The sequence below is a fragment of the Sinocyclocheilus grahami genome, unplaced genomic scaffold (assembly GCF_001515645.1).
Source record: "Sinocyclocheilus grahami isolate Dianchi unplaced genomic scaffold, SAMN03320097.WGS_v1.1 scaffold1806.1, whole genome shotgun sequence".
NCBI classification, from domain to species: domain Eukaryota; kingdom Metazoa; phylum Chordata; class Actinopteri; order Cypriniformes; family Cyprinidae; genus Sinocyclocheilus; species Sinocyclocheilus grahami.
Genome location: NW_015506985.1, coordinates 23,073 through 41,229, shown reverse-complemented (window position 1 = coordinate 41,229; position 18,157 = coordinate 23,073). Strand labels below are relative to the sequence as shown.

The following is an 18,157-nucleotide window of genomic DNA, read 5'->3' as shown; positions in this document are numbered from 1 at the left end:
TAAACCACTTCAGTCTGTGTGCATTGAATTTATTTAATACACGAGTTTCACAATTTGAGTTGAATTACTGAAATAAATGAACTTTTCCACGACATTCTAATTTATTGAGATGCACCTGTACACTACCAGACAAAGTAAGATTATTTATGTTTTTAAAGAAGTCTCTTCTGCTCACCAAGCCTGCTTTTATTTGATCCAAAATATAGCAAGAGCAGTAATATTGTAAAATATGTTTTACTATTTAGAATAACTGCTTTCAATTTGAATATGTTTTAAAGGGGTCATATGTTGCCCATTTTACACAAGTTGATATGATTCTTTAGGGTCTTCATGAAAAGTCTGTAACATAGTTTGGTTAAAATTTCTCAATGGTAGTGTAAAAAACACCTTTCCACTCTTTTCAGATCAAGCCGTTTTTTTGCATTTTCCTTTGAATGTTAATGAGCTCTGCTGACCCCACCCCTCTCTTTCAAGCTGCTCTCAGAGAGACTGTTTACTTTAGCCGCATTCATCGTGAAACTTGCTAATGAGCACATTATTATGAAAGGCGATTTGCAAAGATTCATTACAAAACATTATACTCACTTCTTCTGTAGATGAGGCTGGATCACGAATGATTCGTGCGAACATAGACGCATTTATGTAGATCGGGGGCGCATTCCCTTCAGAAACAAATGTAATCCACTGTGAGTTCAGCTACTCATATCTCGGGAGTAAATGACGACTGCTGTTCATTATTACATCCAACAACAGAACACCTCAATCGCTTAGGAGTCATTCTTGTCTACATCTGCTCCAGCGGTGAAACAATGGCAATAGTGTGACGTCACACTGACAGGCATCTGAGATCGGCTTGATTTGAGAAAGGGGTAAAGATTTAACCAGATTTTTTTAAAAACACTGGATGGATTTTTATCATTAAAGGGTGGTTGTGTACACACACTGCCAACACACATTTCAGTTCAAACAACTTGTAAAACTGCATGTAGCATCCTATGACCCCTTTAAACTGTAATTTATTTCTGTGATCAAAGCTGTATTTTCAGCATCAGCATAGTAGAATGATTTCTGAAGATCATGTGACACTGAAGACTGGCGTAATGATGCTGAAAATATAGCTGCGCATCACAGAAATACATTACAGTTTAACAGATATTCACATAGAAAACAGCTGTTTTACATTATAATAATATTTAAATATATACTGTATTTTTGATCTAAATAATGCAGTCTTGGTGAGCAGAAGAGACTTCTTTAAAAAACATTAAAAATCTTACTGTTCAAAACCTTTTGACTGTGTATTAAAACATTTTCTAAAGTGCCTAAATGTCAAAATTAGTACAATATATTTGTTGAAAAATTATAATACTGAACACACTATTGAATTTTTAGGCTGTGACTCATATTATTGTTGTGTTTCTGTCTCTAGCTCCCTCCCTCCCTGTACAATAAATACATGGGAATATCTGTCTCTGCTAAATGTTTTAATGTAACTTTACAATCGATATTGACGTCCTTTAGCACAGCTTTCTGAATGATGATAATAATGGGGTGCTACTGATAGCCTAACAGATACTAGCAGTTTATTACACAACTAGGTTAATAAAGACAAAACTATAGTGTATTATAGATGAAGCTGACCTGCACTTGTAGCCCTGAACAGGTCAGTGATGTTGCTATTTCACTGCTTCTTCTGGCCGCTTCCTCTCTTTCATCGAGTCCGGCGCGTCGGTTCTGTTCAGAACCGTTTGACGGAAGCGCGGAACACACGTGAGCTGATTCGTGTAGCGCAGCGCTGACAGTCAACACTAACCGATTTATGATTTATGATTTATTATCGAATGAAAAAATCGGAAATTTTCACTTTGGTACATTGAGAAGGCATAAATATAAAATATTAATAATAATAATAATAAAAAATCAGGGCAGTGGGCCAAATCAGCTGCCAGGCCACCGGGAATTCTCCCGGTGCTCCCGATGGCCAGTCCGGGCCTGATGTCATACATTTGCTATATGTTGTATCACATGCAGTGACACTGAGATACTCACCCCTCACTGGTCAAAGGTGTGACGTCATTGCTCTGGCCCTGTTGTTGTTTGGCATTAGACAATGACTGTGGCTGCTCACTGTGGGATGACATTTGACCCGATGGACTGTGTCCCATAAAAGAAGGTTGAAGACGAGTAGTTGGCAGTCTTCCTCTGGCAGGTTCTCCCCATGGCCGAGGTAAAGTAGACGTACATGAATGCGTCCATGTGTGAGGGAGTGATTGGCTCTCCTTACAGAACATGGCCCGAGCTTCACAAAATGATTGTGTCCCAGAAGCAGGAAGGCTGTTTTCTTCAGCCATCGCACATCTGTGTATACTAGAGGTGGCAGATGTTGTGGATGGAGGACTTGGCACTGCGTGGCCAACAGTGGGACAGGAGGGTGGAGGCCGTGCCCTCGAGACAGGTGGAGTTGTTGGTGGAAATGTTTTTGCTTGCATAGTGGCATTCTCGCCCTCATTGTGGTTTTCACATTCTTGATTAGGCGTGGAACCGTGCAAACCTGCATTAGTCGGGGCTGTTTTGGCTGAAGACTCTGCAGGCAGATGAACAACTTTTTGAAATTTCTGGTCAAGGGCATGTGCTGCATCTCTTTCAGAATCCAGCTCAATCACTTTTTTGTATTCCTGTTCAATGCAGGAACCCGGCAAAGCATCTTGCCTCACAGGCTGAGTCATTGAGAAGCTCATGGAGCCTCGCTGTCTGCTTGCCCGGTTGGAGAGCACAGTCTCTCTTTGCGTTGAAGAGCGGAGTCTTTGCCCTCTGCACTGTAAATCATGAGCCCCCTCCTCAGTGGGAAACCCTAAACTGCTTTCAAATGAGTTGTCCATGAGCATCTCTGGGGGTGGAGGTGGGAGGCTGTCTATATCCAGTTGCTCAGGTCTGGGTTCAAGCGGATGGATGCTCTTTTTGATATTTCCACTTTTGGTAAGAGCTCCTCTGCTGTTCTGCAGCAGTGGGAGAGTGCATTTCTTGTTGCCCCTGACACTTATCGGTTTTTGGTCTAAAGGACTTTGTCTTGAATTGTCCTCCACCCCTTGGTTAAAAGTGTTAATAAGCCTCTTGACAGCATTTCGCCCAGGTGGTTCTGGAGTAAACTTTGGAGGAGAGCTAGGAGGTATTGCCCTAAAAGGCCCTTTGCTGCCATACTGGAGGCCATAGTACCTGGCTGTGCACTGTCTTGCTGATACATTTCTTCTAATCTTTGTCCAAACATGACCCTCATGTACACTTTCTTCTGGCAAGTTATTTTTTCTCCTCCAGTGAGGTGTTTGCTTGTTCCTTGGGTTTCCTTGTTGCTGGTTAGGATCTGATCCTTCTGCTTTGCTACACAAACACTCGGCGGATTGTGAGCGCTTTGGTCCCCTTAAATGGCGGTACTTTAATTTTACTTGAAAGGTATTGTCTGCAGTTTTGGGCCGTCTGGTTTTCCTTTTTAAGTTACCGGTCTTGACTTGGTCTTGCTTTTGAAGACTACCCTGTACTGGAGGATGTGTGGAGTCTGGCTCAGAAGACCCACACATTGTTCCCCTCGTCTGGTCGGTCAACCCACCCTGCTCATCTTTACCACTGACTTCATTTTCAAGATCTGCATCCTCCTCCTCATAATCATCATTGTCATCATCATCATCATTATCTGTATCCTCCTCATTGGCATTAAGGAACGGCTGATCTGGAGAGCAACCGCTGGTCAAGACAGATACTATTCCAGTGTTTGCTCCTGATCCAGAGCTCCCTCTGTTTTGACGGAGACGCTCCGAGCCGTTCTGACACTCGTTGTCTGCACCAATGCCGCTGTCCTCACTGTGAAGAGCAGAATCTTCTGGACTTGTTTTCCTGAGGGCAGCAGCTTCCACACGGGACGAGACCTGCTTCAAGCGCTCCTCGGCCGCATGCTTAGCAAGCAGCTTCTCTCCTAATATCTGAGACAGGGACCCATAGTACTCAGCTAGATCCTGTAAGGCTGAGTCACTCAGGCATTTCACAGAGTCTCCCACAGAGATAATTTTAGCTGTGGAGTGAAGAAGCATCTGCTGCAGCACTTCGGAAGGAAGCTGGGAGAAGTTTAGTTCATTGCTGGGTTTGGTTGTTGTAGGTGGATAGTCTTTAAGTGAAGGGGGCCATGTCATGTTGTGTCCGTGTTCCCTCAGCAGCTGTTCACCCTCAGAGGCCATTTCCTCCAAAGCCTGGTTAATCTCTTCATAGTGCAAGACTACTGATGCTACTGTGGTCTGTACAGAGAGATGGGTCTGAGCAGCCTGGCTCAAGAGGCCTAAAAGAGACTCATATTTTGATATGCTGGGGTTCAGGTACGCATAGGCTGCCTGGTGGGCTTTCAGTATGAACTCTGCTTTTGACTGCGCATAGGAATCTTTTCTCAGTCTATATTTTCTTTGCTTCCTCCGCTTTCCTTGCTTAATATTTGTCTCCTCAGTTCCTCCTTTCTGGTTTTCTGAGAGACCCTCTTGTGCACTTTGTCCATCCTGAGAGCGAAGCACATCTAGCATCTTCTCAGTAGCATCTTCTTTGGATGTCGCAGTGGCGTCACAAACTACATCAACTACTGAGGATCTCTTACCTTGCACATATTTTTCATTTTCTTGTACCTCTGTTGCCGCTAGTCCTTCTGAAGCTGTGCTTATCTCTGCTTTGATTAGAAGTTGTGCCCCATCAGAAAGCAGGTCTGCATTCTTCTTGTTTTCTGGTGATTCAGACAGTAGAGCTTTTTTACTGAAGAGTTGACCTTTAGAGGGAGAGCAGCCCATGTTGATGAGAAAAACCTATTCCTTTTGTTCAGTTTAATCGACTGCAGGTTTAATAGTGTTGTGTCAGAGATCCTCAGCTTGGTTCTTGTTTATGCACCATACCAGTTGTTTCCTCAAAATCCTTAACTGTCGCAGTCTACAATTCCTGTCCTTCTCTGATTCTTTGACCGTTTTCGATGAAGATTTACCACCGTCCAGTTGGTGTTTTGTATGCCACAGAGAGCCCAAGATTGAGAAACAGAAGCTTCCAGTCTTTCCCACATGCACATATGGTCACGCTACAGGAATAAAGCGCATGCGTAAGACCATAAGCTCATCTCGCTAATAAGATACCCTGCTGCTTACCTCATCTTACTCCTGGTGAATTCTGATTGAATTATCAGTATGTGAGTGTTATAATTAAAATACATTGTAAAAATGTGAACTGACTTCAGTGTTTTTTACAGTGGTTACAATTTTCATCAAAAACATTATCTAAGTGACAGTTTTGTTTCTGTGTTTTCAACAACAACAGTAGTACAGGTTAAATTAAGTTCACAGAGGCTCTGAGCTGGAGTATTTCTAGATGTTCACTTCCGACTGAAATCCCCCTGGAACTAATGACTGCAATCTGCTGGTAAAGGCAAGGATTCAAACAGGCCAGAATGATCCAGCAGACACTGATAACAACATTAAAGTTCAAAGCTCAAATCAGTTTTTATTGTTTATTAAATGAAAAGAAATAGTACAGAAAGAGTTGTGTAATTTCTGTGCCATGGACCAGATAAAGCAACAGTGGTGTGAATGGGGTTCATTATTTTTGTGATTACAAGCAAGAAAGTAATTTAGCAGTATTTCAGACAATTTGTCGTTTATGATAGTGCTTCACAGAATAAAAACAAGTAATGATCAAAACAAAACAAAGGGTAAACCTTAACACATGATGACATAACCGTACAATCATTCATAACAAAAACAAAACATCATCTAAATGAGATTATGTCTGCTACGATGGGTTTGAGTTTGAAGTCGGGAAAGTGTAGACTTTCTAAGGCATGTGTACAATGAATCACAATAATCAAGATGTGGTGAAATAAAAACATGTATAAGCCTTTCCAGATCTTGATTCTTGAATATTCATTCAAGATTCTTTTGGTCACACTTTATTTTAAGATCCAATTCTCGCAATTAACTATTCATTAACTATGACTTTTGCCTCAATAAACTCCTAATTTGCTGCTTATGAACAGTTATTAAGGACTTTTTCACACAGGGCCATGTAGTTTTGGATTTTGTTTTCCCTTAATAATAAAAACCTTCATTTAAAAACTGCATGTTGTGTTCACTTGTGTTATCTTTTACTAATATTTAAATTTGTTTGATGATCTGAAACATTAAAGTGTGACAAACATGCAAAAAAATAAGAAATCAGGAAGGGGGCCAACACTTTTTCACACCACTGTAGTTGTTAAATGTAGGGATTGAGTAGGATTAGGGATGTAGAATATGGTCATGAAGAATATGTGCCTTATAAGCACTAATTAACAGCCAATATGTTAATAATACACAGTAACATCCTGCGTGTTAAATTAACACTGCTCGGAGCATATATGGTCCCACTCTAAAAGAATGTTAAAGTAACACTGAAGCAGTGTTAAAGTTAATGAGATAATTATGTGATTAATTAAGTGCTGATTGATCATTAGTAAGGAACACCTGCTGTTAACAAGCAGAATCACTGAAGAAAAGAGAAACACAAGAACTACAACTGACTTCAGCCACAGCCTTAGATGAAATCAACTGAAATAAAACACATTAAATCTCTCAAGATTTCCGTACAAGATAATTAAACAACTCCACAAACAACATCACCAGCTTTAGAGTGGGACCATATAATGCTCAGAGTAGTGTTAATTGAACACTCAGGATTTTACTGTGTACTACACATACATTTACATATTTATGTGCTTAATCAAAATACCCTGCAATTGTTTTTTTGGTACAGTATACTAAACTGGTATATTAAAAGTCTGCTAAATTGGAACAACTAAATTTACACTTAATGCACTTTACTTTTGTGGAAGTAGTGCTGAAGTCCAACTAAAGATATACTGAAGTATATTTGATTGTGCTAAAGTGGAACTATTGCAAGTATACTTTAGGTACACTTTAAATATCTTGCATTTAAAGACCGATATCATTCAAATATCGTACAGTCCTCAACAATAGAGACATTAAAACACATTTAGGCTTAATATTAAGAAATGTGCATTGTGCACAAGTAGTACTCCAAATAAAGTTGAATTATAATTGTTATATCAGTAAGTCTCGAGCGATATGTCAGTAAATATGTTAACAGATTTGAACTATATTTAGTATAAAATAAATGTATTTTAAATATATACAGTTTTTACAAGGGTGGTTTTACCATGTTTGCAATAACATCTGAACCAGTTTATACATCATTACATTTAGTACACTAATTCATAAATGCAGAGTCCCTATAAGTATATGTAGAAAAATGTACAAAGATACAGCAAAAATAAGCAAAGCACACTTTTAGAACCTTTAAACAATAAGTACATTATTGGTACATTTACAATGTATGTGAGATGAAAAATCCAGTTTATTCTGGCCAGGAAGTATTTGTTTGTTTATTGTAAATGCAGTTGCTGGAAGAAGGCAAGACAGCCCCTTTATTTTTACTGAGTAGTGTGTCTTTGTCTCAGCTTGGCATGGCGGGACACTGTTAGGTCTTTACTGCCTCTATCTGTATTAAATATGTCCACAGACTTTATAGAACTGGAAACGTCATTAGAAAGTGTGCTGATCTCTATCACCGATGTTCCTACACCTTGGCAGAAGATGCCTGAGTCTGGAGTGATTCGACCCGCCTCATTTAATACAGTGATGTTTGCATTGACCATGTCATCGTTAACGCGTCTAGCCAACCTGCCTGTGATCAAGGCCCTTGAGTTCTCGGACAGCTCCCACAGGACTATGTAGCACTTTGGGACAAAATGACAAAACATTATGCCATAGCTGGAGGCCAGGATGGCTGAAGCTTGAACAATGTGCCGCTGCTCTGTCTTGTTTCTCTCAATATAAATGGGAATAAAGCAAAGCCACACAAACAGATGAATCAACATGCTGAAGATGATGACACCAGTCTCGTTGAAATCATGGGGGACTTTTCTACCCTTGAAAGCAAGAAAGAAACAAATGAAGGCCAATAGAGCAATGTAACCATGCATCACTCCAAAACCTACAATGGAGCCCTCATCACAGACAACGTATTTTTCCATGCCAGTTCCAGGCCACTTTAAATCTGGGCGAGGAGACCCGAAAACCAGCCAGAACAATAAGATAATACCTTGGCCACCGGTAAGCAGGCCCAAATTGATAAGAGGCTTGTAGAGTTTTTTAAGCTTATGCTGCTTGTCCGGATCAAAGGCGATGAAAGCCAGGAAAGTGCGGTAGGCTTTAACCAGTATGCATGAGACACAGAGTGTGAAACCGAGACCGTACACGGCCTGCTGTGCCCGACACAGATGTTCGTTTGGCCTGCTGATGAACATGATTACACTGACGAAGCTGACCGCCAACCCCAGTAACATGAAACAAGACATTGTATTGTCAGCCTTTTTGATCACTATTGTGCTTCTGTGCACATAGAAAATGATGAGTGAAGTCAACACTAAAACCAAGCCTATTGCCGTGGCCGCTAACAGAGCTATGGGATAACCGTCTTTCCAATCCAGATACTTCTCCTCGAATTTCCTGCATTGACTGCCTCCTTTATTAGACCACATTCCTTTGGGACATCTCAGACATTCAGGTAGATCTGAAAAAGAAAACGTGTACAGTCATCAGATTTGCACTAGAAATGCAGAATATATATAATGCTATCTGTCTTAATAAACTTTGTTCTTTATTATTGGTACCGAAGCATGTAATATCTCCCTGGATCCCTCTGGAATACTTGATTGTGATCGCTCACTGGCGATGTTTCTGATATCGGTGTCTAGTGACTCTAAATGGATCAGTGTGTTAGTCAGCGGATGTGCTGTACTGGTTTTATGTGTCTTGTATGTTAATGTTCATCTATAAATTTATTTGGTAAGTAGTGGAATGATATATAGTCATCGGCTTCACGTTGGGGTTCGTTTTTTTTTTCTTTACTACAATGACCAGCTGACTTTTACACTGTAAAAACAAATCTGTGACATTTACAGTAGAATATACCAGCTGTGGTTGCCAGAACTTCACCGTAAATAATATGATAGCAACATTTTAGGTTTTACAGGCTTAAATTCAAAATAAAAAACTTATTTCATTAACTAATGTAATGTTAATAGACCAACATCTTGAAGTACTAATATCTGTTTTGAACCATTGTAATGCACTGATAACCACCAAAAACTGGTGGTGATGAGAAATTCACATGACAAACTAAAGCTCATCACAAACAGCTTTCCACAAGCTGAGAAAGAAAATACTTATATATAGAAGGTGCACAGTGTCATTCACACAAACACTAAACACCATCATGGTGACACACTATACTGATATAATGCAATAAACATTAATTTAACAACATTAGATAAAACCCTAATGTACACAACAGATAAGAAAAAACTAAGAAACATAGCTATTTCAACAACAAAAAAACATCAAATATGAAGTGTCATGCAGGAAATTCTGGGAGTGTCAATTTACGGCTTTTCACTTTAAATTAAACAATTACTTTTTCTTTTTCACTTCCAAACTTTTTTCACTTTGTTTCAAGGTTATGCCAAGTCAAGTCTCTGTTTGTCTTGTATTTGTTCATGTTTTGGATTTAAATAAACTGGACTTAGGGTGCTTTCACACCTGTAGATCGATTGCTTTGTTCCGAAACAGGGATTAAAATTATTACAATGTTGCTTTTTATTCTTGGAGCGGTTCGCTTTCACATGGCAAAGTTTCTAAACGGACCAAATTTGTTAATACAAGTCACGCGCGAGTAAACTGTTCTCTCATTGGTCAAAGTTCCACGGTTTATTTTCCGGGATTCCACTTAGCTGTCACGCATGTCATCCGTCAGGATGGGACGATAACAGCTTCGCAGGCTTATTGTTGTTGTTTATTTTTTGTTTGTTTTTTTGCAGCTGTCATTATAATAATTTATCATTTTGAGCAGGAGTCCAGGATTGATTGGGAAAACATTTTTAAAATGCACCTACAAAGAAGAGCAATAAGACGGCATTATAAAATAAAGTGCGCTTTGATTTTTGAATGGCAAAGACGTGCTCACCCACAGACATTCACAGGTTCATTTTGAGGTATTAGCAAAACAACAAAGCTGATGCTTTTCACGGAACTTACATAATTACCCATCATAAATTGTGATATAGCCTGGTTCGATGGTCCGTTGGATCGGATTGCTTTCTCACTACAACCAAACCGCTCCAAAGTTCGTTTTCAATCGAGCTGAGACCACCTCGTTCAGGCGACCTCGGACCAATTGTTTTGGCGCAGATCCGAGCGCGATTGCCGTGTTCACATATGCCCAAACGAACCGAGCTAAGGGGGGAAACGCGCCAGGTTCCGAAACAACAGGCCAGGTGTGAAAGCACCCTTACTCTCCTGCAGTGGATATTGGTTACAGATCCAGTATACACCTCTCTGCACTATTCGTGTTTCTCCTTTATCTGAGTGCTCTCCTAATGAGCTGATGATCTGAATCAGGTGTGTTAATTAAGGGGAGTGGGGGCTGACCAGGATTAAGAGCCACTGCATTATCTTGATTAAACAGGTAGACAGAGATAGGCAAACGAACTGTGGAACAGCAAGAAGCAGTTGATCAGGGGAAAGTCACAGATATACTCAGAGGAGAGTCCATGCCCTAAGAAGACCAATCAGTCAACCAGATCCCATAACAATTTCTAAGTATGACTCATTGTCTTGGCACTGTGTTGGAAAATCTAGTTAAACAGGGATGAAAATTGGTCTTTGATGTGTTCTCTCTGTTTTTAAAGAGTCAGCATGGGAGCTTCCTTAATTTGTAGAAGTGAAACAAAAGAAAGAATGAACAACAGAATGTGAATTCTAATTACCCCATCCATCAGTATAATTTCCTTCACCACACTGAACGCAGTTGTAGCAGCAGGGGATCTTAGACTGGTTCTTCACAGAACCAGGTGGGCAAGACTCTGAGCACTTGGACCAGGGGAGCTGGAGGATGAAACAGAGGTGTGCTTTAAATGGCTAAAGAAGACATTGTGACTGTGGACAATGATTGTCAGCTGTTTTCTTGTGGCTAGAATTGAAGATGGCACAACTCACTGTGTGATTTATCCACTGGAATTGACTGAGGATCTCCACGTCTCCATTTTTCAAGAGGAATCTTCCCACAATTTCAATAAAGCGTTCATCATTTTTTTCCTTCCACATTATGAGGTCGTAACCATCCGCAAAGTCACCGTTTTTATCAAAGGAATAAGTATTGCCATCGAGCATGAAATTCACACTGCGCATACTTTCCACTAGCTGCAAAAAAAAGTGTAAGTGTCCTTGTGATTAAAAGAAGTCCTTATTCATGGTCAATGGTTGTTAAATGCTAGTTACAAGAACTCTCCATTAATAAAAAATGGAGACAGGCATATGTTACGTGAGTGAGTTTAATGTTCCCAAATGCACATTAAACTCACAGTACATGCAGAGATGGAGTTCACTGCATTTACAGTGAACCAAGTCACTCTGAGATGCTAAACACAGCAGATCATATCGTGACTATCGTGCAGTCTCTTTTACTGTATTTTTTTATGTTACATTTGATGTGACTAATTATTAGCTTCTCAACTCACGAGCCCCTATTTGGGAAACCCTGATATAGATCATGTTATTTTCTAAATATATGAATGCATTTAACACATAAAGAGTATAAATTAGCATCAGTTAATGTGTTATGAACAAACATTAACAATGAACAGCAAGCTACATTAATGTCATGTTAAGGAGCTGAAACTCCCTGTAGAGAGCTGGCTTGAGAAATCTCACCTGCCAGGGAGGGAAGTTGGTATCTCCAGAGCAGGCCGTCTCGTTGCAGGTCAGCAGCGCCCTGAGCCCATGAGCGAAAGCATGTATGGCCACTCTCTCTCTGTAGGCCTCTCTCAGGTCCACTGCCTGCAGCACATCATCTATGGCGCAGGTGGAGGGCGACAGGGAGCAGTTCAGTCGCAACTGCTTGTACTCTTCTATGAAGTCATTTCTTGCTCCTGGTGTTGGCCTGAGGTTTTTCAAGTAGTCTTCGAACCCTGGTGTAATTCCCATGGAAAAGGAAAAGCCAAAGATTTTGCCCACTTTGTTGATGTCTTTCATCTTTGTTAAGAAGCGGTTCATGGACCAGGCGTCGCTCGCGATCCAAATTCTGCTCGTGTTGGTTTGGATCATCTCCTTGAAGAGTTTCTCCACCAGCTGCGGCTTCAGAATGAGCAGCACGACCTTGGCTTCAGATTTTCGTATACTCTGAGCAACATCTTTGATGTGCTTATCGACATCAACGTGGTCCAAGTAGTGTGGAACCACTTTCTCAAAGTCAGCACATATTTTTCCCTCGGACTCTTGCATGAAGCTTTGGTAGGCCGCTCTACCGTAGTCATCATCTCCATACACGACACCAACCCAGTTCCAGGAGAAATGAGACATGAGTTTGACCAGAGCCCGAGCTTGGTAGACATCGCTCGGAATCACGCGCATGAAGGACGGATACCGCAGTTTGTCGCTCAGGACTGGAGAAGAGGACGAGCAGCTGATCTGTTGACAGATAAACCTCATGCCTTAGTTTTCTGCAGACCGTGACTAGTTACCTGACTAGAGTTACAGAGAGTTTCACTGGGCTTAAAGCGATGGGTCACCCAAAATGGACAATTCTGCCATCAGAAAGAGAAATTATACAGCTCTTGTCACACAATGAGTCTGCTAAGCTCCAAATATGACTTGTGTGCTACGTTCTACGTTTTCAAAATCAGACACTAGCGTTGACTAAAGGACAGAAAATGTGTTTACAACAAGTGTTTATCAGTGATAATCTTGCCATTTTTGAATCTAGATGTGGGCCAGAGTCATGTCTTGTTCTTTTCCACACCGAAAGCATCACATGAGCGTATGTTAAAGATGACAGTATTTGGGGGATTATTCAGGTAAACATTGGCTTTAACGGTTAACAAATTACCTGAGGAAACAGGTAGAGGCTGAGGAGCTTGGCGATAGCGATGGATAACTCTGAGTATCTTTCTCCCAGAATAGCTTTCACTGGCGGACGGAAGTCTGTGTAGTCCACAAGGGCCGGCAGAGATCCATTAACGGCCAGTAAATGTTCCACACAGTGCAGGGCTTTAGTGGGAGATGCACAAGGATCACAGACTTCATATCCCAGCTTTATCCCCGGAAGCAATGTAGAGTTATTGATTTCTTCAATTGTGTGGATGGCACTCAGTGATTGTAGAAATGTGGTCAGATCAAAACTGGTAAAAAGAGAGAGAGACTTCTTAGTTCCCAGCCCTGGTGCTGGAGTACCTCAGCAGTACGCATTTTGGTTGTCTCTCTTATAGTAAAGATGTGCAGATGTAGGACAAAAAATAATGTGAACACCCATTATTATTATAGGTGTTACTTATTATAATTTGTGAAGTCTACACTGAAAAACCAAATGCTGTGATTCTATTTTATTTATATTTCCTTTCTCTATATTCTCAAGTTTGTACATCAGTGTAGTAAAAAAAAAGCCCTAATAAAAAAGTTATGTATTTATGTAAATACTATATCATACTAAGAATAGTTCAAATTCATATTAACATATTTACTTACATATGACTCGCACAATGCATATTTCTTATTATTAAGCCTAAAATGTGTTTTAAATGCAATATGTTTAAAGTGTATCTGAAGTATACTTGCAATAGTTTCACTTTAGCACAATCAAATATACTTCAGTATACTGTATCTTTAGTTGGACCTCAGCAAATAAATATACCAGTTTAGTATACTGTACCAAAAGTACAACTGCAGGGTATTTTTATTAAGCACATAAATATGTAAATGTATTTGTAGTGTACTTAGCACAAAATAAATGTATTTCAAATACATTTTAGTATATTTATTTTTCACTAGGGTAAGTTGTGTTCATCAGTGTTTAGCACAAGCCATGGGTGAAATGGGAAATGGAAGCCTGTCTGTAACCTTAACAGCCCAGTTTATTGGTGTTTTAAAAACAACAGTCTTTCTAACAGTCTTTTTACAGAAATACTACAGCAAAACTCAGACCCTGTTTCCACAAAAACCGACCACAGAGAACTGCTAAAAACCCTCTAGGCCTCTTCGGTCACTTTAGACAGAAAAATGTGTACGTTTTTTTTTTTTGCTTCATCGGAATGAGATGACACTTGGTGACTTTTGTCCCATTAGCAATGTGAACACACAAAAAAAATCATAATAAGATTCGGATATGTTAAAGCAGGGGTTCTCAGCTCTGGCCTGCAGGAAAGTGGACCTTGAGTTCCAGAGTTGAGAACACCTGTTTTAAAGTGTGTTACTTTATAAAAAGTAACACTTGGTACCTTCACAGTCAAAAATGAGCAATTTAGGAAATGAATGGGGGGACAATCTGATAAAAAACTGAATGGAAAAAAATAGCTAATAAAAATTTTATAAATATTGCATAGTATCATATAAATCTCCCCAAAATTTCAAATAATAATCAACAAATATTATTGTGCAAAAATATATTACAGTAATTTGATTTTCCTCTACAGATATTTTTGGAGAGGAGTGAGAAGCTGAATCTCTCTTTTTTTAATACTTTGATAACAAGTGAGTTTTCAATTATATTTTGACCACTGAACTAGTAAATGTCCCTGATTTCCATTTGAGAAATCAGGTTAGTGTTAGGAAGAATCCAAATTATAATTTTTCCCTACTGTTCCTGCTTTTGAAAACATAAGAAAGTCTTGTGCATACTCACCCAGTACAAACAAATGGCTGTGGTTTGGTTCGTTTATGAAGGTCGATTACTCTAGAGTGAATTGAACTCAAAATTGCGCAGTTAACGTCTCCATCCAAGTAAGCTCCGCTCAGGTTTTTTTTGCAGTGGACCGAGCAAAGCAGCATCACCCCCAGCACACAGAGCTGAAGACAGCACCTCATCATGCTGAATGTGTGCAGATATGGTGCCGAGGGGCTATTTATTCTCAAACTGGTTCTGCTTATTGGGTGACGTGAGTCGGAAAGCTGGTTTTGGAGGTGACTGTGTCTGAACGTTACCTCTGATGTGCTTCTAGGATTTCCCATGGGCAGAAAAAAAGAGAAGTGGAGAAATTCACCTGTTCAGTCACATTTCTGCCATCCGTGATGGAATGTGGACTCATTCTGCAGGTTACAGTAAAACGGTTGTTTTCGTTTTATGTGCAATGATCAGAAATGACAGAAGCAGTGTCGTGAGCTGAGACTTCAGGATCCGGAGCTTTAGTGGGTCTGGAGGTGAAACGCTCATGCATCAGTTATGATAAATCAACATTCATATTGTTCATGTGCATTAAAGTTAGATACATGTTTAGAGAGGTCAGCAGCAGCGCTCAAAGAAAAGACATGACCAATGGGATCGGGAAATGAAAAACCAACCAAATGAAGCCATAATTAAAATAAAAGAAGCAGTGAGAATGAAAGGAAAATGAGGGTTTCTTCATGTGAATCTGGCACGAATACAAACAGAATGTGATCTTAATACAATATAATATCCTACATATTGACACTGACATTTTGTGCCAATTAATATCTGTTGAAGTGAGATGTTGCTTTCAAATATCTGCTACCGTACACAAAAACCAGTCATGATGAAGAAATTATTCATTTTAACCAGGACATTTATAGTTTATAAATACCCCCCCCCCCCATCTGAGGGTTGTCCCCCGTAAATTATGATTGAAAACTATGCTGTGTATTGTAAATAACAATGTTTTATACTTTAAATAATTGTGTAAGTAGTAAAACAACACAAGTGGGGCAAAAATGTGTTTTAAGTTTAGATACATTTTGAGTCTCCCGCTCCCTTGCCTCACAGTGCTTTGGTCCAAATGCCTGCTTTCCTCTTTTACATCAAACACACACACACACACACACACACACACATAATCACACACACTATCACACACACACATATTTTATTCACTTAAACATCGGATGAAGTGATTATTTACTCTTTAATACAGATGATGCCAATGTATTTTTCGATGAGTCTGCTATGTTAGCAATAATAACGTTACCTGCTTGACGGAAACGGTTGCCAGGTTTTCACAACAAAACCCGCCCAATCGCTTCTCAAAACTAGCCCAAACTAACCGCGTTTCGAGGGGGTCCCCCGCCTAAAATACACGTCATTGGGGTCGCTTCAACCCGCGGCAACAGTGATAAAGTTGCCAAATTCCATGGGAAAACCTCGGACTTGGCAACGCTGTGACAGATAGTAATGTCTACGACGAAAACGAGTGCTCACGGCGCGACCACAACAGCTTGACGTTGTCTAATTTGGCACGGTCTCCCTGCTGCATTAACAGTATAAGGCTTTCCTCTGTGTATCCTTACAAGTACAATTTTAGCTGGATTATGTGTGTCCCCTTCAAAAATTGCTCTTAAGAAATATTGTTTAATTGTGAAATGTACGCCCCTGTACACAACTGTGGTACAAAGTACAAATCTCCTCTCCCGCATCAGACAACAGCTCTGAAAACTGAGACAAGATCTGCTTTTCTGACTTCTGCAGTTGATTGTAGGGTCAGCATCACTCTTCCTTTTTACCATTTAAAAAGAAAAATAATCCATCAAAAATGCATCTCAGGTAGTTTTTCTCATTCTTCTCAAGTCAGTTTATTCGTGACTGAAATGAGAGATTCATATCATATGCTTTCATGTTACTAAGAAGCCTTAGCAGAAGTGAACATGAACTGAGTTATAATCTACAAACGTTATTAAACATCTGCTCAAAAAATGAACATGTACACAATAAAATAATATCACTACATGTTTATTTCCTTCACGTGAAACACTTCCCCAGAGAAACCAAATCATTTGATAAAGACAGACATCTGGAAAATGTTTGTGCTCATATTTCATCATCAGATTAAAGCTGGTAAAGTCGGTCTGTTCTGTTGGACAGATTCTTGAAAACCTCAGTATGTCTGAACTTGGGTTCCTGTCACATTTTGCCATCGACCCACGATGCTGTGTTTGACTTCTAAAGATATATTTGACCAATCTTGTCTTTATTTCCTGCTTGATATTCTCGTGAACTTACAGCAGAGTAATAAAAACAGCAGTCTGTGGATTGGTTCCAGGAATGAGATTTGAGAACAGAAACAGAATGTAGTAAAGCTGGATCTATACCTCACTCAACAACAGCTATGAAATAAAAACAAACTAGAGCAGGCTTACTGTTCGTGTGACATTTAATAGTTTTATCGTTGTCCTGAATCAAGCCAGGAATGTGTTTACTTTCACTCTATTTGACAAAATCATTTAAAGCAGCTGCCGTGAAACATAAACCGTCTTTGTTCAAGCGACTGCTTGAGAGCAGCATCCAGACCCAGAGATAAACAGAAATGTATGTTAAACTCCAAATATGCCATAATGCGAATGCAGAGGCACAAAAATGTGATATTTTGGGTGTTAAGGTGTCAGTGTGAATTCAAGTGTCAGTATGCATTATGTGAACTGAATGTGGGCAGTGCATGGTTTTACTACAGTAAACTACACTACAGTAACTATAGTAATTTACAATAGTGGATTGTGATTACTACACTGTTTACTAAAAGAATGAATACAAACTGAAACAGCACAGAGATTGTCCTGTCCAGCTTGATGTGCTTACATGAGCAATTGGATCTGGTTGGAGTAATGTAAAGGAGCCCTCTAGTGGTCAGACTTTTGAAAAACGGATATTAAAATGTGTTTATTCGTCTGTTTGAAAGCAGGATTGGCTGTTTTATGCAATTTACTGAGCTACTACTAATTTTAATGACACTTAAGCGTACTGTTTGTAAATCCGGGTACAGCAAGAACATGAAAAGCTTTAGTTTCGCCGCTCAATGATTGAATTTAGTTTGTTCTTAACCAAAACATTTGCTATACTGCATCTTAGAATAACACACTGCAATTTATAAATATTTAAAATAACCTTAAATCATATGAAACATTTGGATGCTTGACACCAAAGACCATCCTAGGTGTGCATGACTTTCTTCTTTCAGACGAATCCAGTCGGAGTTATATTAAAAATTGTCTTTGATCTTTCAAGCTGTTTAATGCAGCTCAGCGGGTGTTGCATGCATCAG

At 39.6% G+C, this 18,157-nt stretch overlaps 2 protein-coding genes across 2 annotated transcripts in view; both read right to left on the bottom strand.

Moving 5' to 3' along the window:
• Positions 1-5,086, bottom strand: part of LOC107572744 (uncharacterized protein C2orf71-like) — an 8,336-nt gene extending 3,250 nt beyond the window's left edge. Inside the window, exon 1 of the mRNA XM_016259178.1 lies at positions 2,050-5,086. Coding sequence (XP_016114664.1) covers positions 2,050-4,814 — 2,765 coding nt within the window. The 5' untranslated portion in view covers positions 4,815-5,086. The remainder of the gene's footprint in view (positions 1-2,049) is intronic.
• A 2,351-nt stretch (positions 5,087-7,437) lies between these two features.
• Positions 7,438-14,978, bottom strand: LOC107572741 (G-protein coupled receptor family C group 6 member A-like). The gene is made up of 6 exons (XM_016259177.1): positions 14,797-14,978; positions 13,009-13,300; positions 11,835-12,590; positions 11,121-11,324; positions 10,892-11,009; positions 7,438-8,637 (listed from the first exon to the last, which is right to left on the bottom strand). Exons 1-6 carry the CDS (start codon positions 14,976-14,978, stop codon positions 7,496-7,498), a joined length of 2,694 nt encoding a protein of 897 aa, XP_016114663.1. The 3' UTR covers positions 7,438-7,495.
• Positions 14,979-18,157: the final 3,179 nt, after the last annotated feature.